Below are 23033 nucleotides of genomic sequence, written 5' to 3'. Positions count from 1 at the left end.
CTAGTTATTCTATGGATTGAGACTGAGGTAAAAGGTTGGACAGTGTCGTCCTACACAATAGGTTTTGTATACTGTGCAGAGATTTAATCCTTCTTCTTGGAGACCATCATGCTGTGTTTGCCAGTTCATGCACAAGCAAACCAGTTTGTACTCACACATCTCTTATGTCACTGCTTACTGACATATATTGCTATAGATGAAGAAAATGCAGGAATAGTTGAACATTTAGGAACTTTATCAAGATTTAGATGAAAAAATTGATACCCCTTTTATGTCCTGGTTCTAACATTTGTCATACATTGGCAAGTGAAAAACTACAGTGTAACCGGCCCAGCCACTCCCAGCAGCTCCCTTTTTTATGGACGAATGCTTTTTTGTTTCATTCTAGACTCCTTCATCCACCTGTGAGCCTCTCCGTGTTTGCCATTTCTATCCCATCCTCTTTTCAACCTGATGCCTCTTTTCTTTGTTCAGCCGCATGTGCACTTTACGTTAACAAGCCAAACAGACCTTCCTAATCTATCTCCTGTAGCCTGTGTTTCAGTTTTAGTGGAATGCTAATAAAAGAAAACATTGGTTTAACAGGGATTCAGTGGCACAAACACATGCAGACAGATTTAAAAATGAACATAGACTCAAGCTTTCATTCAGCTGTTATGGAGTTAAAAGCTCAGTTAGACTACTTAAACAACAGCTTTCAAGGACTGACTGAAACTTGAAACTTTCATGGTTTTGCTAAATTCTTTATTCTTTATTTCTTTGAATGTACCAACCTCATTTCCAGAAAAGTTGTGACATTTTCTATAACGCAATAAAACTTGTATTTGTGATTTATTACTTTGGCCGAATCTCTATCTAACAAACACAAGTACAACAACATTTTCAGCATCTTCATTGACCAACTTCATTGTATGAAAAAAATGATACAGCAACACACTAAAAAATTTGAAAAGAAAGGACAAAATGGGACAAAAGTAATCATTTTATTGTGTCATCACAGACCAACTTAATTTAGACAATTCAAATCAATTTAGGTATTGATGCCAGCCAATCAGTATACGAGTAACATTATTTTGGACGATTCGACTGAGGTATAACTACAAAAATGATGTAGAAATGCAGATGAAACTAAAGAAAAAAACAAGAAAAGCTCTAAAATCTTAAAGCCACTTTTTTGTAGGTGTGTAAATGGGGTCATTGACATTTATAGTGGTATGTACACAAACACATCAGGGCACAAACATGAAATCTGCACACATAAGCACTCACACAACACACAGAGACCATATACATACTCTCGTTACACAAACAAAGCCAAAAAGCACCTGTCAAACAGGTAGTTTGGGAATGGATGGGTAAGTGGAGTGGAGAATAAACGGAGGGAGGTGCAGGAGAAGAGAGAACAGGAGAGTAAGACAGCCTTTTCCCTTATAAAGCTGATTAAAACAAGTTACACGTCTCATTCTAGGGGTTATCGCACACACATACACACTGAATTTTGGACTATGGCCTCCACCACATCAGGTGATGTTCTACCCACGGGTGGCAGGATCTTCATGACCATTCCCGACCTCTTCTTCATCCCTGAGTTTGTGAGTTTCTCATTTGTACATTGTCATTTTTGTTAGGTTATCGTTGTGGGGGATCCTCCTCCACATTTAATTTTCTCTCTCTTATTTTTGATTTAATCTCCACTGTCTTCATAATGACAGTGAAATGATTTTTCCCCTTCTTCATTTGCCTGTTTTCTTGCATGTTGTCTTTAATCATTTCTTATTCACTCAAGTTAGCATCACTATGATCCTGTTTTCCTTGTCTCTCTATCTGCCTCCTCATCATTACCCAGTAGAGGTGACAGTCCTTTCAGATAAGAATCTATCTAATCATGTTGGTTAACAGTGTTTGATCAGATGAGCCAACACAAAGTAAAGACACCAGCCAACCAACTGTGAATATTACAGAGGGTGATGGAGTTTATTTAGCCAAGCAGATCAAATAAAACCATTTAATATTGAGTCCAAGATTAAACTCAATACATTCTCTTCAAAAGCTCTTTTTGTTTCACTTAATGAATAACAAGGTAGCCAGAAATGGTTCTCAGACAGCTTTACGACCTGTTGAGTTCATACTGACAGTTATTGTTGAAGGACGTATTGTTTCTGCAAACATGTTTCCATACCAACGGCAAACAGCTACCACAATTAGTTTTTAGTAATGAATTATTCTATGACACGTGATGCAATAGTTTTGCTATAATAATATTTGAATACTTGTGCTAACTGAACTCTAAGTTAGAAACAGCTGTGCAATCTAATTCAACACCTAACCCATATATTCTACCTGAACCAAGCCTACCTGTCTTTGCATTTTTTATTGCCTAAAAGGTAACGGCTCCACTATTTGTATATTATTGAGATCATAGTGGTTTGATGGTGGTGAAATGAACCGAAAAGAGTTCCTAATACAGTATCTTGTAATGGTAAATAATTATCTTTTAAAATCCAAGAGACACCTTTGTGACAAAGTTTCTGTCTTAAAAGGAATCACCTTTAACATCTGCAGCTGTTCTCCACACAAAACTGTTGAGGAGAAAAGACTTCAAAATTGCAACTAAAAAAAGTTCTGCAGCTCACAGTAAAGCAATGTCCAGAGGATACACACATTTTAACCAGCTACTTGCTAAAAGTTAAAACAAACAAAAAAGGAATAATCAAATTTCACAAAAACAGGCATATGGCATTTTTTGCAGCCATTACCACAACTTTTTAGAAATACTATATAAAAGGTTTTGACTAATAAAAGCATAAAGCTGTCTGAAATCCTTTTTTTTTGCTTTCTAATGGAAACTCATATTCCTTATTAGTAGCTGAAGTTTAGTTTGTAACCAATGGTGTAAATAGCAAACCTGAACCATTTTTCTTGGCATGGAAGATTAAATCTTTGTGACACAGATGGAAAAACACCTGTGGTACACAGATATAGTTGCAGAACGAGGTGTAAATCTAAACCAGCCATCAGCTCCCATGGTTTACTCGCTGGCTTGCACCTTTTCAGAAAATGACAGAGGACAGGACAGGGATGAGTGAAGAGCAAAGCTTATCCACAGTTGTTTTCTGAGAGGGAAGTTGAATGGAAAGCAAAGTCAAACAAAGAAAGTTCAGAGGGGGAAATAATAGACCGGATACAGTTGATGGACATGGCCACCATGACATCACTCAATTGTTTGTGGTTTCCATTAAGTCTGTTGCTGTTTTGTATATCTGAGATGGGATTTATGATAAAGACTCAAAACTAGTGAATAAGAAACTTTATAATAAGGTTTATTCAGGTATCGAGTGGGAAGTGGTAACGTTTTCTTAAACTTCTACAAAACACATGGTCCTTTAATTGTGTCTCATGGGAGCAAAAAAGCAAAGAAGGAAACTCACAGAAAAACTTTTCTGTACATTTCAGTGCAAGCCAAGAAGTCTGCCAAAACAGACCAAACTGAGGGAGGCACACCTAAGTTGTTTTTAAAGTGTAACCTTATCCAAACAGCTTTTAATACCTTTAATTAACCAAGGTGTTTTAATGCACACACCCTGCCAAAGTATGACTGGAAGCATCAATCTTTTAATGACAGATGCTTTTTGTGACAGTTGGGAGAAATCAGAAAATGTGACATTTGTAAATCATCTTCCCTTTACCAAAGACGAGATCAAATGCTAACATTTCAGGACCATGTGGCAGGACAACATAACATTTTGGAAGGTATTCACTAAGCCATGGAGCATTTTCTTTTCACATGAAAAGCCATTGATGTAGTGACAGACAGCTCTGATATGGAGAAATAACGATTGTGGGCTGATAGCCCATCATGTGATCATTTAAAGTAATGTTTTGCCATTGTAATCCAATGTTTTCACAGTCTCGGGCTGTTGCTCTGTCTGTTTGCTCTGTTACTCAAGTTCTTGATGCATTGTGCTTGTGGTTGTTTTTTCCTTTCATCACTGTCAGATCTTGAGATATCTTATCATTGTGGCTCTATGCCTTCAAAGGCTTGAACTCAGAATGAGACGAACATGAAGAGAATAACATGAAAGGTGGAGGCGAAACTGAATTGACAGACAACAGCTACTTTATTACCAACAGACTTACTGTTGAAAGCATGTTTTCCAACAAGCAAATTACAGAATTGTTCATGTTATGTTATACATTTAACTTTAGCTCACAAAACTTTAATTTCACAGCGGGAATGAAGAAAATATTTAAGAGCATTTTCTGCTCATTATGTTGGTCCATAGAGAAGAGAATCTGCATTCATGGACTTAAACGAATGTAATGTGGGGGAAATATATGCTGGCACATTGTTTGATTTAGGGCTTGGCACATTCCTTTTCTGATAGATTGAATGTTGGTTGCTGGGCTCCAAAGAAAAATAAGAAGCATTAGATTTAATACATTAATACATTGTTCAGGCTTTGATCAGTGTGTTTACACAGCTAACTGAAACCTTGGTATTTATTCAGTTAGAAATAATCTTATACTGATAAAAGATATTAAAAGAATTTGACTTCTTTAATGAGTTCAGACAGAGAACAGATTGGATCAATTATACTTTGTAAAATAATGTTTTTCTTCCCCCAGCATAAAGTATGCGCTCTGCATTTGTCGAGCAAATAAGGAGTGGTTGTTTTTGGAATTGTAGGAAATTTCCTCACTAGTTTAGCATGCTGCCAGTTTGGATCCTGATATTCCCCTGCTGGTGTTTGCTCTGGCTCCAGTTCAGCACACTTGATAATTGAGGGCTTCATGTTCATTTGCTTAATAAAACACATTAAGAGGGGGAAACCTTTAACTCAATAAGGACAAAGTAGACCATTTCAGAAGTGTTCACAGGTATTATTCTGACCTTTAACAGTGGGTTTGTTCATTGTTTGTTAATTGAATTCCCAAACAGGAAACTACACCGCTGCAGCACAAACTATCATGGTGATGGAGTCATAGAAAGAAAACAAAATAAATACCAGAAAACAAACATCCAGAAAAAGGAAATAATTAATTTATTATTTATTTATTTATTACACATAAAGTTGTCCTATTGGGACATGTCAAAATGTTTTCCGTAAAAATAATGAATCACAGGAAATCGCATTGCACAATGACAATGTGATGAGAATGACAAATACTAAAGGTTCATGCTCTCCCTAAATATGCTTTCAAGCTTAATGTTTGTCAAAGGAGGAGAGAGAAACTGAGACAATACACTGAAGAGAGGTGACACACAGCGTGCGTTTATGTGCCCTCACGGGTACAGAACATTTAGCAAATACCATAAAATTAGGGATCTAACTGTTTTAGATCCCAATTCATATTATAGAATATAGTCTGACTTGCTGCATCAATTTATTATGTTTTAATATAAAATTCTCAAATTTTCTGTCCACATGATAAAAAAAAATCAGTGGTAACATGATTTATGACTAAAGCCTCATAAATATCTCTGCTGGCCTTCCAGTTATTTTCAGAATTTTCTTTTCCAGTATAATACATACTGACCACCCTCCTCTGTGTGATCCTGCAGGTGTTTGGGGGTCTAGTGTGGATCCTGGTTGCATCAACTCGAGTCATACCAGACAATCCCTTGGGCTGGGTGATGTTCGTATCCATCTTTTGCTTCATAGGGACAACACTCTGGTTCTTCATCTTCCTCTGTGGAGGCAATCAGGCTGGAATCTGGCCGTCACTGGTGAGACACACCCATCTCTTACTGATTTGTTAAATGGGTAAACAGACAGTTTGATTGACAGAATACTAAAGTAAATGCATGTCCAAATATTGCACCCAGATGTGACTCACATGCATGGGGACAACATGCAAACTCCACACTGAAAGGCCCCAGCCAGGATTCAGATCAGGAACCCTCCAGTGTTGAGGTTTTATAAAAATATAATACAATTTTTTTTTTTACATTTGAAAGACACCACTAATGATTTAGTGTCTTCACAGACCAGCCTCATTGCATACAAAATATGACAAAATCCAGAATTAGATGACAGCAACACACTCTTAAAAGATTGAAGAGAGGCATATTTATATTTGTGTTGCATCAGCTTTCTATTTGATTATGCTTTTTAATTGCCTGTAATTGCCTGAGGATACTAATCGTTGCAGTTTTTCAGAGGAATCTGTGTTCATTGTTGCTGCACAGCGAGCTTTCAGTTGCACACAGCAGCTGTTGCCGTCACATTCTCCTCTTCATGACGTTTCATACATTTTCAATAGGAGACAGATCTGGAGCACAGGCAGGCCAGTCAAACACACACACCCTGCGTCTATGAAGAAGTTGCAAACTGTGCAGAATGAAGTCTGTCACTGTCCTGCTGAAACGACCATTTATTTGCCAGAAAAAGATGTTGTCTTGAAATAGCACCTATCTCTCCAAAATATTCTGGATTTTGATATTCACGTCTGCATCAATGGTACCCTCGCATATTGAAAGGTTACCCATATCATGTACACTGATGCCCCCTTATACCATCACAGACACTGGCTTGTTCTTATAACAGCCTATAAGCACAAAAATCAAGGCAGATGGGGTTCACTTGACAGTATTGACTTACTGTTGTGCTTTTCTGCTTCTCTTCACTAATCTGTTTACTTTGAAGTTTCCCCCCTTCTTTTTCTGCCTAATCTTTCTCCCTCCCCTAACTTCCCATCCCACCTCTCCTGTTGCAGGATGCAGGTTTTCATTTTTTGGCGGTGGTTTTCTACCTCAGTGCGTCTGTGGTTCTGGCTTATACCATCATCAACAGGTTCGCTCCTAAGCAGTTGCCATCTGATCAAATGTCCAAAATCCTCAAACTGGACATAGCTGCAGTGGTATGTCATTCACAAATCTTTTTTGCTGACTTTGCTATTCCACCACCAGTCAATAGCAAGGACAGTCACTACTGTGCACTGGTGTATTTGGCACACCTTAATTAATTTTTTGCACATAAACTGGCCACCAGGTATCACTGTTACTGAAATATTCTTAATGTGATGCAAAGTTGTCTTATTGAATATATGTAAAGCTGGGAGGGACAAACAAATAGAAAAGCAGGCAACACAGCTATGAAAATGACAAAGATCTGTCAAAGAATAATTGAACACATGCTTATATAGTGGGGGAAGTAATGACTAAAGCAATTCAGGTGTGGCAGTTGGAAACTAGGGCCAGGTGTGTCGGAAGAGCAGGAAGCTAGGCTGGTAAACCATGAACTGACTCTGTAATACAGAACATGAGAGTGAAAGCAAAGCATCATAAAAATTAAATACACTTAATGGAACCCAACACAGAACACACAGAAGACAAAACATGGAAATGAGAAAAACAGAATATAAAACCAAAAACAAATAAACCAAGACATTTAGGTGAAAGTTTTGAGTGTCATTTTGAGCTATAGAAAGTGGTCTTTATATAAATGTTTAACCAACAACTACAAACAGATATGTTAAACACAGATTTTCAAGCTTATTTAAATCCAAATTTATGTGGTATGAAGGTAAAACCACCATCTTCTGGACTCTGACTGACCATCACCTGTCCTGTCTGTGTGCATGTTTTAGGTGATGTCCTTTGTGGCCACTCTTCTTTACTTCATCCACACCATTTTCTCTGCCATTCGATGGAAGAGGTCCTAAAACAGAACAGCACACATGAAGAACAAGAGAAATGAAACAACCTCTCATCGTCCTAAACACGGAATAACTTTGTTTTACTAAATTAATTTACATTTCAGCAAGAGTAACTTTTTCTTTTATACCAGAGTGTCAAACAAAATGGATGAAATGGGTCAAAGACAAGCACATGATCATTAAAAATTGTTCACTGGACACCTTAATGAGTCAAACCTGCATATTATTACCTCGTTATTTAGTGTTTTCTTAATGACAAAGGCACTGTTTCTTTGGTCAGAACAAACTGATGTGAGGTGAACCTGCTCAAATGATGTGTTTTTCAGAATTAAATTTCGTATAAAAAAGGTTGATGAGTGTACATAACTAATGAAACCACTGATCCAGTTGAATATTTAGGAGCTACAACATATTTTTAAAAAAATTATAAATTTATATGCACTATATTTTTTCAATAAAGGGAAAGTTCCTGCTGTACAATAGACTGAGTCAGGTTTAAAACAATGACGCTAGATCCTATCCATCCGTTTTCCATACCCACTCAATCCATTTCAGGATCGCAGAGGGCTGGAGCCTATTCCATGTGTCATTGGGCAAGGGATGGTGTACATTACAGGGCCACAGAGAGACCAATAAGAAAAAAACTATGCATGCTCACGCTCACCCTTAGGATCAATTTAGAATTACCAATTAACCTAATATGCACATATCTGGATGGTGTTGAAGCACACTGAATCCTACATTTCCCATAATGCAACTTTACAGCATTTATTCATTATATCATCTTGTCTTTGTCTTCCAAACTCTATGTTCAAAGTTTTTACAAAGCATGTTTTAAATTGTCCCAAGTTAAAAGTCAAATTTACCTTACAGTAGATTTATTGTAGACATATGATGATAACAGCGGTCTCAGTATAGGTATCTTCCGTGTCACGGATGATTTCTCCTCCCCAAGAGTTCAAATATTTATTTTCATGCTTTGTATCACCTTCAATAGCAGTTTACATCCTTTAATTTTCTTGAAATAATTGTGGCCTTTGTTTTCTTTCTTATTTGCTCATTGTGTACCAATGTACCTTCCACCAGTCTGTACAAATCCTGCTTCAGACTTTCCAATATCTAAAATAATCAGAGTGCAAATCTAAGTTTAGTAAATGTGGAGAATCAGATGGCGATACAGAGATAATTGAACTTGAGGGGGGAAGGGGAATACCTTTTATTTTCTGCATTATTTCTCTTTTTTAACAGAAAGAATATATGTGTACAATGACTCTCCCCCTTGACCAACTTTTTGCTTAGTTTAAGGTAATAGCTTTAGTTCCCCCCTCTCTTTTTCTGAAAGTTTCTATGTATTGTATGGATGCATGTTCGAAATTTCTGAACGTAAATACTCAGAGGATTTATCTTCAAACATATGTTCGATATCTATGACGAGACAAATAAATCTGACATTCAAATGTGCACTCTGCTGGTTGAGAGAGTCAACACGTGGGGAGCAAAGATGGAGGACATATTCCTTGGAGTCATATGAAACAGATCATATATAGTTGGTGAAATATTTGTCACAGCTGAATCAACTTGTCATATCTGTGTTTAGGGTCTCTCGTTTCCTCAAGAAAAGGAGGAATTTATCACATTTATTTTTATTTTGTTGTAGGCCTACATGCCTGCTTGACTGGATTCATGTTGGGCCACTGAAATCTATCTGATGAAAAAGTATATAATATAATAAAGAAACTCTAAGATGATACTGATTTAATGATCCCATGGTTTGGTTTGTTGTTTTCTCTTTCTTTCTATTTCTGAAGCTCAGTTGCTTAAAACCTACCATTACTGTACATACAAATAGTTAAAGTCCACTTCAGTACACGGCAGGTATATAGATACAATACATGGCTGTATGCAAGTGGAAATATCAGAATGGCGATGTATTCACTTTCTTTTGCTTTCAACGATATTTGAAACAGTAGTGGATACAACAAGGCATTAGCCTGAAATTATCAACTGACATTTAGTAGGTTATGACCCAACTGGTAATAATGATCAGGGCTGCTAAACTGCAGGCACTGAGTGCAATACTTGTGGGCTCACTTCACATGAGAAGCAGTGCCCACTTGTACTTAATTAATTTCAAGCGAGATGTGGGCAGCGGGTATTAAGAAAGAGAGGTTGACCTCGGCCAAGTGTCCCTCAGCTGCAGCCCTGTGTAACGAGAGACTCACCTCTAGAATTCAGGAGTCAGACAGAGAAAAAAAAACACATTAAAAAGAAATTAACCAGCTGACAAACACACCTGCTTCTACTAACAGCGTCACCCAGATGAATAGCTGGCACAGCATCAGAATTGAATTAATTGAGTGGTAAACCCATGTGTTTCGGAGTCAAATTAGCAGATTAGCTGCCTGAAAAATTTTATTTGCAGGTCCTCTGATTTATTTTTGATTATTGCACATGAAATGAATGAAAAAATTAATCCACTTTTACTGTGGTGAGGCTGCTTTCCTCCCAAATATAACCCCATGAGTGGTTGCTCAGGCGGGCCAAAACACCTTTGATCACATTTGAAGACAATGTTGCCTTTAGTGGTCAAAAGTGGAACTGCATATGAAGTGTAAAAAATGGTCTGCACAAAGCTGACAGTCAGTCGTGATGTAAAAAGAATGTATTTTGGCCTTAAGCATGATCCTGGATTGGAGCATATGTTGCTCTATAATCTGTATATATCTGTCAGTGTTGGTGTTACTTTTCCAGATGTGCAAATTAACATTTCTATCAGAGATGAAAATCCTAACCTCCCTGGATCCTGGGCATTTGCCTGCTTTGTCCAGTTGGGAATCCAGTCTGAATATTGCTGATATGCTAACAAATACAAACATACAAAATCACAATACAAAAGCTGATGAGGAACTTTTTCTTTACCCAACTGCAACAATAACCATATTTAAGCTGATCAGCATTCACTGTAGCCTGAGGCTACAAGATTCCTCCTCTTGTTGTTGGAAAAGCCTGTTACAGGCCACCAGCTCACATTCAACCCCAGTCAGCCTGGGGTGCTGTAAGAAAAAGGGTGTGTCTGGTTTGTTCCAGAGCAATGAGCTGTTGTGGGAAGGTATCTCTCACCCACAATAGCAGGGTCTGTCTGCTAACCTGGCTCTTCTATAAGGGTCAGTTACACCTGCTGGTGCGCCGTTAGTTTAAAGGAGAGGGCAGGTTGTGCACTAGCTGTTGACTCGGGACTACAGGTAGAGATGGCTGCAACTACTGCTCAGTCTATGGGGAGCCTGCCCAGCGGGAAAGGGATATGCACAACGGCCCCGGATATATTGTACCTGCCCGAGCTGGTGAGTGGGGAAATAACAGAAGACAAGGGAGTATTCATTTGAGTTTATTTATTTATATTTATTATTCATTTATATTTATTTATATATATTTATAGAGGAATTCTTTGGATCATGAATATGTTTTTTAAACTTGTCAGTTACAATTTTATTTTCTATTCTTTATTTTAATCAAATTAATATGAACAGCCACAGGTATGACAGCAATCAGTTAGTCAGTTAGTTTTGCGTTTTGTCCAAAAGGCATGAATAAAACAAGTCATCCATTCCTTATGATAAACGAAACTGAATTTGAAGATAATCATTTCATATAAGAAACGCAAATGGTGGACACAGCATGAAAACTGTTGCTGTTTAGGGTCTCTGCTGTATATTTGAAAAGTGAACAAAAATGTATTTTACACCAAAAACATCTTTACAAATCTAAATACATCCACATAAAAGAATTCTGCTTCCATTATTTAGGGACTAAAATGTGTTACTTGAATCCAATAAATATGGTAGTGTAAGATAATCTTTATTAAATGTGTCATGCGTGGTGGAAGGGGAGACAGTGAAGCATATAGTCCTCATGTGGGAGGTGCAGCTTCTTCTGTTCACCTCTCATATTTCCCTCATATTGTGTCTCTGTTTCTTATTGAAGAAAGAATGCGGTCAACTTTTCTTCTCCCCGTCAAGTCTTTCATAAACTTTGTCCTGTGGTAACATCAATGGACAATAAGGGGCAAAATTCCACACACAAAATCTAAGAGAAGATGCATTTGTCCTGTTCCTAGTATCCTAGTTTCTAGAAGCATCCTATTTTGAATATTTCCATGCGTTTAGAATTCATAGCTGTTACGAAGAGTAGGACAGCCAGGTCTTTTAATGCCCTGTTCACCTTTAATCTTCTTTGACTCTTCGTTAATTATTGTCTGAGAAATGAAGAACTGATGCCAGTCTACATATGATACTAACTAACTTTATTTAGATGATTCATGATAAAAACTAATTAAATCCCTTGCTGCAAGCTGAGAAATCTGACACTGTGGTGATGATCAATCAAGCATATTCCTCCCTAAATGACAGAAAAAGGTAAGAAACTAAAATTTTTAAAATCCACATCACATGAGATGAAAAAGATAAACTGACTCCCAAAACCTCGTATATGAGAGTTTGTTAATGTGAGGACGAACAAAGTCCGACGCTCACTGCCAAAACAAGTTAGAGACGGTTTGTGCACTTGCAGTATCTTGATATAATGTCACTTACCTAACAAACTCTAAATAATATTTACTGGCCATAACTCCAGCACATAGCACTTACGAGTACATACGAAACTTTCCATCAGCCCTCGCCTTCAGTGGAAACTGATACTGAAGCTTACTTTATCTGAAAATGTGGGAACCCATTGAGCTCTGGCGTGTTGGCCCAATCTGGGACCTTTGCCTTATCAAGCACGACACATTAAATGTTCTGTGGTTGGCTGCAAGTACTAGCATGAGAGCGTTAACTTTGCATCTGAAGAACTGTAGACCCGCTGCATGCCTTTTATTTTCATGGCAATGTCCTCACAACAGTGGGGAAATTACATTGCCATCTGTTTGCTTTTCTCTGTCTGTGCTCATGTATTTCAATACAACCAAATTGCAGCTATATTCCAGCTGTATTTACACATAATATGACAATTTAGGATTATTATCTTAGAAAGTTGGAAGGGCCATAGTCTTTTTGTTTCACTCACTCATTTGTGTTCATGTCCACTGAATGTCCCGTGGTGTTCTGTGCGTCTGTGGCCCACTTACTGAGTGTGGGATGGCTTGCAGCAGCTCAGTCGGTTTTAACACTGAATACACTAAAACAGCCCGTTTAGGACAGGGCTAAAAACATCAGGGTTATTTTAAGTATGGCAGGATGAGGAATTGGTGTGGTATTTTGAGCCATTTTGATGGTAAGACTGACATCAACTTGTTTAAAAGCAGTATAGCTCTCCTTCAGGATTTTGGCAGGATGATGGTTTCAGTTATTCATATATTTACTTATATATAATTAGTCAATTTAATGCTTCAGGATCAGACAGGACACATAAGTGAGGAAGCTTTATTAAATGCCAAATATTGGAAAAAGGAAAAGTCTTTGGATTTACCTTCCAGCTTGCTATTTCTGCAGCCTACTGTCTAGCCCTTGGGTATCTGCAAACAGCGTGGACATTATTTCAGAAAATTAAGGCATGTAAATATAAACCTTCATTGTTGTGTTGTTCCCATTTGGTAAGATTGTACCTCTCTGCACTCGGGTGCAATGCAGACAAAAATGTGGAAGATAAAGGCCCAGATATGTTGTGTGCCTACTAAAACAGAACAAACTAGAACGGACAAAAAACATGACTCCTTGTAGTGAAACATTCTGTCATTTCCTTCAGTTAGTTAGTAAGGCAGCCATTCTACAAACATCTTCTTCTGGCATTCTTACTTCATTTCAGTAGGAGAATCCCTACTTTTACACAGCCGCCTCTCCTGCCAACACTGAGCAACACTTGCGCATCTGTGTTTGTTTTTTCCGGTTATACTATAATTATTATTATTATGATCCATTTGAATTCTCTCCTCTCCAAAACTTTGCACTCTGAAATGGAAACTCCCATAAATACACATATGCAACAGGGCTAGGCGCTTCACCTCTTTGTCATTAAATGTCAGCAGTAATTTTTAATGCCAAAACTGTGTTGGTAAATCCCCTCTCTATGATTTTTAAGTAACTGAAGACTGTATCAAACAAGGCCACCATTCCTTATCTCAGGCCTTTAAATGTTCACTGTCCCACTTACAAATTGAGTGAAAATATTATCTTTTAGTGTTTTGAATGACAGCAGTTTGTTCTGAAATGAATGTCACCTAAGAGCACATGGGCTAACTATTTCAAATATGGAAACTGGTCTAAAGCTGGTTTCACAGCATCATGATTTTCATTTGAGCTGCCATATTAGTAGATTAAAGCATCCACATGAGCTGCATGTCACGCATGTCTCATCCCTCAACATGTAGAGTGCTGTTACTGAGATGTTCAATAGCAATGATTTTGCTACTTGTCAGATTGAAAAATAATAGAATTTCTTTGCTGTGCTAAGCGACAGGCAGATCTAGTTTTGTTTCAAACATGAATTCTCCTTAACAGCTAGTTCTGTACCAAGGGATGGTTGTTAAACTTTGACACTGCATCAAGTACGACTCCACTACTGTAAATGTCTAAAATAATGATAGGGTTAGGCGGTCATTATACACTTTTAAAAAAAAGAATCTTTTGATAGTAATCATTTGAGTATGACACAGTTTAAACAAAGAATTTCAAGGAGTTAAGTAAAAACGGACATTGTTAACACTTTGGTAACCTGGCAATCTAAACCCTACCCATGCAGAAGTGTTTGTTTAGTCAACAGTTAGAGAGATTGCACCTTTGTTGCAGCTGATTTGTCATTTGGCGACTGTGTGTTTCACTCAACTTTTTAAAAAATCTTTTCATATATTTCATGGGTGTGATAAGATTTCAGTTTTGTTTATTCACTGGGGTTTGTTCTGTGTAAAAGTTTATTGTACTGATAGTAACTCATTTATAGTAGCTTGAAAGGGTTTTAGACAAGTAAGTTGTTCAAATGGAAGCTCACAGTAAATGTGAAACCTGTACGTTTATGACAGTATGACTTTAACCTGCCTAGTTGTGTAAAGTGATCCGCTCCCAGGCAATGTTTTATTTACAACATGGGCCTGTCCAAATCAAAATAATGGCAATGGAGGGTGCCTAAACAGTAAAAGTAACTGAAACCTTGATAAGTCTGTTTGCTAGCTTCATAATAGAAAAACAAAGTTTTCATCACTGTTTAGATTTTTGAAAAAAAAGTCACTTGGAGACTGAAGAGCTGAAAGGTGTAATACAACAAAAAAATGTTTCAGGTAGGATTTCATTTCTACAGGATGGTAGTCCACTGTTGCTGAATCATTGATTTGGTTTATACAAAGTGGAGCAATGAATAGAAAAGAGTAGAGATGGAAAAATAAAAAGGAAATTGAGAAGCGTTTTTACACCTGACCTAGTTAGAAGCTGCTCAGTTTTGAGACATGTTTACACATTCACATAGACTCTGGTATTCATTCTCAAATATCTGTATGTTCTCTTTAATGATTTCTCCTTTTAACACCAGTTTACTTTAGGGTGATTTAAATATTATATATTTATTTATATTTAGATAATTCAAATATGATTTATCTGATATATATATATATCTAAATGATATATATATATATAAATGATATATATATATATAAATGATATATCATTTAATACAAGAAAAGCAAATGTTAGACACAGCATGAAAACTGTTGCTGTTTAGAGGCTCTGCTGTCCCAATACTCAGCTGAACAAACACAAATACATGTTCTCGATCATAAACCTGTTGAAATTACATGCAATCATATCGAAAAGTTGGTCTCAATAGCCATAAAGTCAAGTTTAAAGAGACTCTGTATAAACGAATGTCATAAATTTCAGACATTTTAATTGGATCTCTGCAATTCTTGCTTGTAGGTGTTTGGGGGTTTGGTGTGGATCCTTGTAGCGTCGACCCACGTTAATCCACCAAACCCTCTGGGATGGGTGATGTTCGTCTCCATCTTCTGCTTCGTCATGACCTTCCTCTGGATGATCATCTTTGGTGCTGGGTGTCATAACAGCAGTTCTGGCTGGGCTGCTGCTGTAAGAGAAAAAAATTGATAACACTGGATCAAACTAAAAGAGAGGATGATAGGCTTTATCCAGTGTTGTAACATTTTTTCTGTGTGTGCAGGACTTTGTTTACCATAGCTTGGCAGTGCTGTTCTACCTCAGTGCAGGGGTGAGCTTGGCTTTCATCACAATCTCATTGAAAAGTGATCTCAGAATCTACCGGATTGATATCGCTGCCGTGGTGAGTAACTAATAAACTGAGCTGAAGTGGTCTGTGAGATAAAAGAAAATCTCTTGTTTATAGGTGTTAACAAAGTTTCCTAATGTCTCTGTTACATCAGAATCTTATGAGACAGAAGCAGTAGTTTCATATATTACTCAAACACAAAGTTATAGCTTGTGAAAAACTACATATTAACTTGGAAATTATTGAAAAACATAAAGTAATGGCCTCAACTTTTTTCCTCAACATAATGCATGTTGAAGTGCCCTTAATAAGGAATAAATTAACTTAACATTGAGGCAACCTGGCCTCACAGTATCCATTAATTCTTGGTTGTGCATGTCTTGTGGGGCATTATCCTTTAACGCATGGCCAGAGGTTGGAAAAACGGTTAGATTCTATGAAGGTGATAAACGATCCTTCTTTTATTACGACTAAATAAATAACATCTTGTTCTTCTCAGCGCCCACTTGATTTGCTCAGTTAATCAGGAGCTTGGTTTATAGCCACATGACAGTGGTGGAAAGGGACAAAATATCTGTATTTTCTTTGTCCCGTTATGTTAAACACACCGTGACAGATAGCAGTGAGAGTGTTTCTGACATCACAGACTCTGATGCTGGAGTTCTACGTTTATGCTTTGTGCTCATTTTTGTTTGTGTGTCTCAGGTGTTTGCTTTCACCGCCACATTGCTTTACTTCATCCATGCCATCCTCTCCGCCATCCGATGGAAACATTTCTGAAGAGTAAATTACAGACGTGCAAGAGAATCTGTGCAGAGTCTGTGCATCGGTGGGCCTAAGTGTTCTTGTTTATGTCAGCGTCTGTGCGGAAGTGTGATGGAAAGACCCACAAGCAACAACAACTTGGTCAGATTTAGAACTCATCATTCTTATATCCACTCAGTTGGTCTTTTCTCATTTGCAATTTCATCGTATAGCTGTAACACAAACCTACGTCACATGACTGCGCTCATATTGATGCTTTTGCTTCCTGTTTTGTTTATGTTTATGAGCCGTAACATTTAGAGCAGGCAGAAATTAGCCAATAAAAAAGAGTTTCAATATAGAAATTTCATGCTGGAAGCAAATATTATTGTACATAATTAAAGAAAAATCAGTTAGGTAAAAGTGCTGTGATTCTATTATCCAAAAGCTATATTTTATTGAACCACATATTTTTGAGAGCCATTGATCATTAAAGATATCTTTATTATTATAAAGGCCCTGTTGTATCTGAAGGAGTTGTTATTATTGTTATTATTATTTCCAACATGGTGCATGTATTATCATTAGTAAAGAGAGTATGGAATGAAAGATACTGTATCACACAGCTAAAGAAATGGTTTCGCTGTCTGAGATGAAAGTTGACAGATGTGACAAAAACATGGCAAAATTATAGTTGGTTGTCAAGTTCTTTGGTCCAGGATCTCACTGTGAGATTTTTTTTTAAAAATATTCTTTATTTTCTTAAATATCATCAATAGACAATCTGGATCTCTGACAGAATAATCTGCAGCATTTGATGAGTGTAAATTCTAACAGTGTGAAGTTTATACATTTATAGGTATTCTGGCTCCAACAAAGGGACATAATAAAGGTTCACTGTGACGTTTGTGACGTTTGGAGGAAAAAATGAAGCCACACAATCAGCTTTGCTGAGCGTAAATACTTCTCCTTAACAGGAGAAAACTGCTTGCTGGGTCACTCTCTTTACTCAGCAATCACAAGCACAGGAAGACCCTTTGCACATCACTACAACCATACTGACTCAAACACATATTATTTTAATTTCACAATTTAAGAAAATGTATTTAGAAAAACCTTAAAAATCGTGTACATTTTGGATTTATTATATTGTAATTATATGCAGCGCGTACAGTCAGTAAACATGGTTGCAGATTATTACCTAAGACCAGTTTGATAAATAGTCTTTGCTAACTAATTTTTATATTTCTTATTTGAATGAATACAATTATTAAATAAGCATCTGGCTATTGGTTCATACTTAATGAGCACATAGCGTTTACTAGTTTCATTGTGTTTTTCATGTAATTCTTGATCATAAAGAAAATGTTAGACTTAAGATGTTTAAAAATTCCTTTAAAGCAGCACTAGAGGTGAGTGTGAAGCCTAAAACTATGTGCCTCCGACTCATTTTGAAATACACTAACTTTTGTTAGGCATGAATCTGCCTTACAGTGCCTATGGAACCAGATTTCCTGCCCCGCACTACATCGTTTTGTGGTTTTTGATGGCGTCTTTGTGGCCTCTTCAACGTGACAACAAATTCATGTGTATGGATGTACATGTGCAGGGCTCACACCTGTAGGAGGCGCCAAAGAGCAAAACATTGCCAATTTCTCTTGTGTAACTTCAAGGCACAGTCCACTGAGCTCAAAGACCAAAACATATTTTTCGTAGTTGATATCTGCAGATGTAAAATATGAATTAGAAAACTTGAAATGGGATTGTATGAAAAACTTTCAGCACCATGAATAAAACTAAACAATGTCTGTAGTCTTGAAGTGGAAACGAGAACAAACAACACCATCGATATGCTTCCAGACAGCGAACTAATAAGTATCTCAACTATCTTTTTTTTTGACGATTTGGGTGAATTGGACCGAAATTAAACATTTGTTCTTGTTCCTTTGAATACACTCCAAATCTAAATATCTAGAGCTGCTATCAAAGCAATTTGCCCTTTACTCATAACTAAACAGATCCCACTTTTGCTGTCTGATTTTCTAATTTGACTTCTAATGTTGTTTTTTTTATGATTTATAATTATGAGTAGAGGAAGGATGATACAGTTTATTTGACTGTTTTAAGAGGTCTGAATGAAATTTGTGTAGTCTTTGCCTTTTTTATATATTCTCAAGATTAAAAAGTTCTGATTTGATATATTATATTTGCCTGTGTCCTTTTACTCTTGCCATGATTCAAATCGGGTGTAAGGAGGAAATGGGTCCCAACTGTAAGACTTACAGGCAAAAAGAAACAAGTCTTTGTTGATATAAACTAAAGATGCTGGTCAGGCAGGAAAACCAAGAAACTAAACAAGATTGATAAGAAAACAAAGTACAAAGAAAGCACACAACAGACTGAACAACTGACAGAGGTGCGCAATCACAAAGAGAATATTCACAAGGATCTAATGAAATGCAAAAGAAACCTAAGTGTATTTATACTGAGGGAGCAAACGACTAATGAAGGGCAGGTGGTGGTGATGAGCTAAATTAAGGCGTAAAACAAGAACAGGAAGTAAGCTAAAAAGAAAGCACAAGTGGTCAGGCTTGACATAATAAAACCAGAAGTACGATCAACCACATTATTGATTAAACGAGAACACGTGACAGAAATCAGAACGATAAAATGCAGAACCAAAAACACAGACCATGACAGATCTCTTAAACAACTGTGGGAAAGCAATGTCAGGGAAGAGCTTAAAGATGACATTGAAATCTTCTCAGTGTTAGCTGTGTCATTTCAGAGGGAAATGGGAGCAGCTTCGAGTGTTTTCTCATACGTAGCAGAAACTTAATCACACACTTAAACTCTATATGATAGGTTAATGAAAAGCTCCAGTGGCGCAATTGGTCAGCGCGCAGTACTTATATGACAGTATGTTGTAGAGCAATGCTGAGGTTGTGAGTTCAAGCCTCACCTGGAGCATTATTGTTCTTAAGGCAGAACATCGATGTTGCTTCATATTCCAGCTCTGAACTTTAGATGGAATCTAGATTGTGACAGCTCCCAAGACATCAAGCCAAATATTCCTGAAATGTGTTTGCCATCTTGCAAACCAGAATCTGTCAAAGATGAGCTGAGTGTTTGTGTAAATAGATCCTCCAAGAGAATTATAACAATGTACTTTGTTGATCCTGGACTTTGCATTAGACATCAAGTTTTTGTTGTGGTTTTGAATGAAATGTCTAGACAACTACATAATGGACCATCATAGATACTGGTACACAAATTCATGGCCCCAAGGAGGAAGAGGACTTAAAGAACAGCTGTTCTTTGTGTTTGTCTATTCATCCTTTGCTCTTTGCAGGAGCTGATGAAATAAATTTCTGTTAGATGTTTTTCATTTTAAATGCAGAATCGTCATTGCAGAATAGGGCAGAGCAATAAATCACAGCTCAGACAGAAGCTTTGTCTCAATTACTGTAATTGTGAGAGTCAAAAACTGACACTGAAAAGCAAAGAGCAATAAAATACATACTGGTGCAATGCTATTCAGACATTTGCTTTTGTGTTGATAAAACATCAGTTTTTACTCACAGAACCCATTATAAAGGACCACATTTCTTTAAGAATGTTAAGAATACGTGTATCCACCCTCATCTCTATAGATGAACTGTGCTCTTAGCTTACAGATTCGGCTTTTAATCACACAGTACAAAGTTTTGTTATCTGCCCAGCTCTAATACATATTAATAAAGCTTTAAGAACTTAACACCTGATATGCTCCAGGTGAGGCTTGAACTCACAATCTCAGCATTGCTCTGTAGTGTACTGTCTAATAAGTACTGTGCACTAACTGATTGCACCACTGCAAACTAAAAACTTAAAAAAAAACTTCTAACTGATTTTACCTGCAATTACTTAAAGGTCCTACTCTACAATTTATTTAATCTGGTTGAATGAGTAGTGCCATAGTGGAGTTGATTTCCTTTATCCTGCCTGGTCTAAATACTACACACCACTTGTACTCCAAAGCCTTTGTAATCTTAATGGATGGAGTGTGTTTACCTACTGTGGATGCCTGCCATGCCTTTCTCAGTATTTACTAGGTGTGCTTGCTTGGCTTCAAGGTGTGATGCAGAAGAATGAACACATCAAGATGTACAAATGAAGGTAATTGTTCATGTTGGCTTCACTGTCAAAGTGCAAAGATTAAGTTGTTTTAGTATTTCTGTCGAAAGAACACACAAGAGCAATGCGCTGACTTGTAAGCACTATGAAAATTAAATATACAGTACAACACATTCAAATGTTTGCATGTGCCTGAGTTCCAGTGGCACAATCAGTCAGCAGCCTTATAAGACAGCATCAGTTCATGCCTCACCTTGAGCAAGTTTATCCTTTAGAGAAACACAACACACTATTGAAGTGTTTACATTTTTTTCCACAAGTGAGGTTTAGTGCTTAAGCTTTTTAAGGTTCAAGATCATTGATCATTATTTGATTCGTACACTGTCTATAAACTGTTAAGAATACCATATCTCTATAGAGGGCTGAACTGTATAGCTGTACAATGTTTGTTATATGAACAGCTCTAGTATATATTATTAAAGCTTTAAGAACTTAGCACCAGGTATGCTCCAGGTGAGGTTTGAACTCACAACCTCGGCATTGCTCTGCAGTGTACTGCCTTATAAGTACCGCGCGCTGACCGATTGCGCCACTGGAGCTACATGAACTGCATAAAATACCCTCAACAATATGTTTCTGCTCACAGATTTTGATGAAGTATCACTTATAAAAAAAGCATGCTCCAGAGGTGCAATTGGTCATTGTGTTACTTTGTAGAGCAATACTGAGGTTGGCGTTCAAGCCTCACCTGAAGCAATTCTGTCCTTTAGAGAAACATGTGAATGTTCATTGTGTTGCAGAGATGTATCAATCACCCACAGAACACTGTGCTTTGTTGGTTCCATAAACAATTTGATATGAAGTTCAATCAGTCGTGTCACAATACTGAAAACCACAGTCAAATTTTGATTTCAACTTTGGGGGAGACGGAGCACAACCTTGTCTTTACTCTACAGTGTGTTGAATTAAACTACTGAAATCTGATGAATTCTTTTGTTATCCAGTGATTAAACTCAGTGCAGTTCAGATCGTGGAATTAAGCTTTTTCTAGACATTAAACTAATGCTGACGTTGTAAGTTTGAGCTTCACCTAGACCATTCCTGAACTAGTAAAAAGTACTACTACTTCAGCTCAGTCTCTGCAGACATAATAAGTGAACAGATGAGCAATTTTCACACCACATCGTCTAAAGCATGATAACGGACAACTAATAAACTAACAAATACACTGTATCTAGAGTTCAACAACACATTCTCTACTTAAACATGGTTTTATCTTAGCTGTATGTCGATGATTAGAAGGATAGGAGATACACTAACATATTTGAAGTGAGCTCTCACAAGGTACATATAAGACAGTAACACTGAGACTGTGAGTTCAAGCTGCACCTGAAGCATCTTTTAGATGAATGATATTATGTCCCAATCTCTCTGTCTGCAGATGACAAAAAGTAGCAGAAAGGATGACTGCTTTTAAAGAAAAAGCCACATGTAGCCATTAGTGATAAGGCGGGAGAAAAAATAAGAGGTCAATCTCCTCCCCTGCATGATATATTAAGACTAATCAATCTGTGGTGGAATGGGTTTGGCACAGCAAGCAAGCAGTCAGTCCAGATGTATATTTTCCCCACACGATGGGTTATATCTCCCAATTCTTTGAATCACCTTTTTTGTAAGTTTAATGTCAGGAAGGCCAGCTCTCTCATGCCTCTCCCAGAAAGTCCCAGTGTTTGATCTTCAAGATCATTTGAGTAATAATTGAGAGTAACTTATACCCAAATCTAGACTTACGAAAAGCTCCAGTGGCGCAATCGGTCAGCGCGCGGTACTTATAAAACAGTACACTGTTGAGCAATGCCGAGGTTGTGAGTTCAAGCCTCACCTGGAGCATTTACTATCTTTAGAGAGACCAGTTGTTAGCACCAGGGTAATGGTGTAAATAACAACATGTGTTCACATTTTCCAGAGACCAGTTTAACTCTGAGCTGTACATTGAGCACCAGAGAAAAGAGATGCAAAGCATGTTAGAAAACACATTCCTGCATCAGTTTGCTTAGATTGTAGCAGTCTGTTAGTGCTTTTCCAGTGGTACTAAAAAAGCTTTCCCATTTTAGATCGCAGCCAGAGACTTATGTTCAACAGTGAGTGATACCGATAAGGCAGTAACCTGCAGAGCAACATTGAGGTTGTGAGTTCAAGCCTCACTTAAATGCTTTGGCAAGAGGCTTTTCTGGTCTCTCAACTCCGTCCATGCAGACTCGACCGCATTACTGTTGCCTTAAGGCCTCATAAAG

The 23033-nt window shown here is 37.3% G+C and overlaps 2 protein-coding genes and 3 non-coding genes across 5 annotated transcripts; 4 read left to right on the top strand and 1 right to left on the bottom strand.

Moving 5' to 3' along the window:
* The first annotated feature begins 1354 nt into the window (after positions 1 to 1354).
* On the top strand, positions 1355 to 7862 carry LOC140312816 (myelin and lymphocyte protein-like). The gene is made up of 4 exons (XM_072390640.1): positions 1355 to 1592; positions 5564 to 5728; positions 6718 to 6861; positions 7591 to 7862. Exons 1-4 carry the CDS (start codon positions 1506 to 1508, stop codon positions 7663 to 7665), a joined length of 471 nt encoding a protein of 156 aa, XP_072246741.1. The 5' UTR covers positions 1355 to 1505; the 3' UTR covers positions 7666 to 7862.
* Positions 7863 to 10791: 2929 nt separating this feature from the next.
* Positions 10792 to 16919, top strand: malb (mal, T cell differentiation protein b). The gene is made up of 4 exons (XM_072390641.1): positions 10792 to 11000; positions 15555 to 15722; positions 15814 to 15933; positions 16585 to 16919. Exons 1-4 carry the CDS (start codon positions 10908 to 10910, stop codon positions 16657 to 16659), a joined length of 456 nt encoding a protein of 151 aa, XP_072246742.1. The 5' UTR covers positions 10792 to 10907; the 3' UTR covers positions 16660 to 16919.
* A 2580-nt stretch (positions 16920 to 19499) lies between these two features.
* On the top strand, positions 19500 to 19593 carry trnai-uau (transfer RNA isoleucine (anticodon UAU)). Its single transcript has 2 exons — positions 19500 to 19537; positions 19558 to 19593. It is a non-coding gene; the product is annotated as a tRNA-Ile (tRNA).
* A 1651-nt stretch (positions 19594 to 21244) lies between these two features.
* On the bottom strand, positions 21245 to 21338 carry trnai-uau (transfer RNA isoleucine (anticodon UAU)). Its single transcript has 2 exons — positions 21301 to 21338; positions 21245 to 21280 (listed from the first exon to the last, which is right to left on the bottom strand). It is a non-coding gene; the product is annotated as a tRNA-Ile (tRNA).
* Positions 21339 to 22535: 1197 nt separating this feature from the next.
* Positions 22536 to 22629, top strand: trnai-uau (transfer RNA isoleucine (anticodon UAU)). Its single transcript has 2 exons — positions 22536 to 22573; positions 22594 to 22629. It is a non-coding gene; the product is annotated as a tRNA-Ile (tRNA).
* The last annotated feature ends 404 nt before the right edge of the window (positions 22630 to 23033 follow it).

Source organism: Leuresthes tenuis, unplaced genomic scaffold (assembly GCF_036924035.1).
Source record: "Leuresthes tenuis unplaced genomic scaffold, fLeuTen1.0.hap1 SCAF_8, whole genome shotgun sequence".
NCBI classification, from domain to species: domain Eukaryota; kingdom Metazoa; phylum Chordata; class Actinopteri; order Atheriniformes; family Atherinopsidae; genus Leuresthes; species Leuresthes tenuis.
Note: the sequence above shows the minus strand (reverse complement) of the source record. Positions and strands in the feature narration are given on the sequence as shown.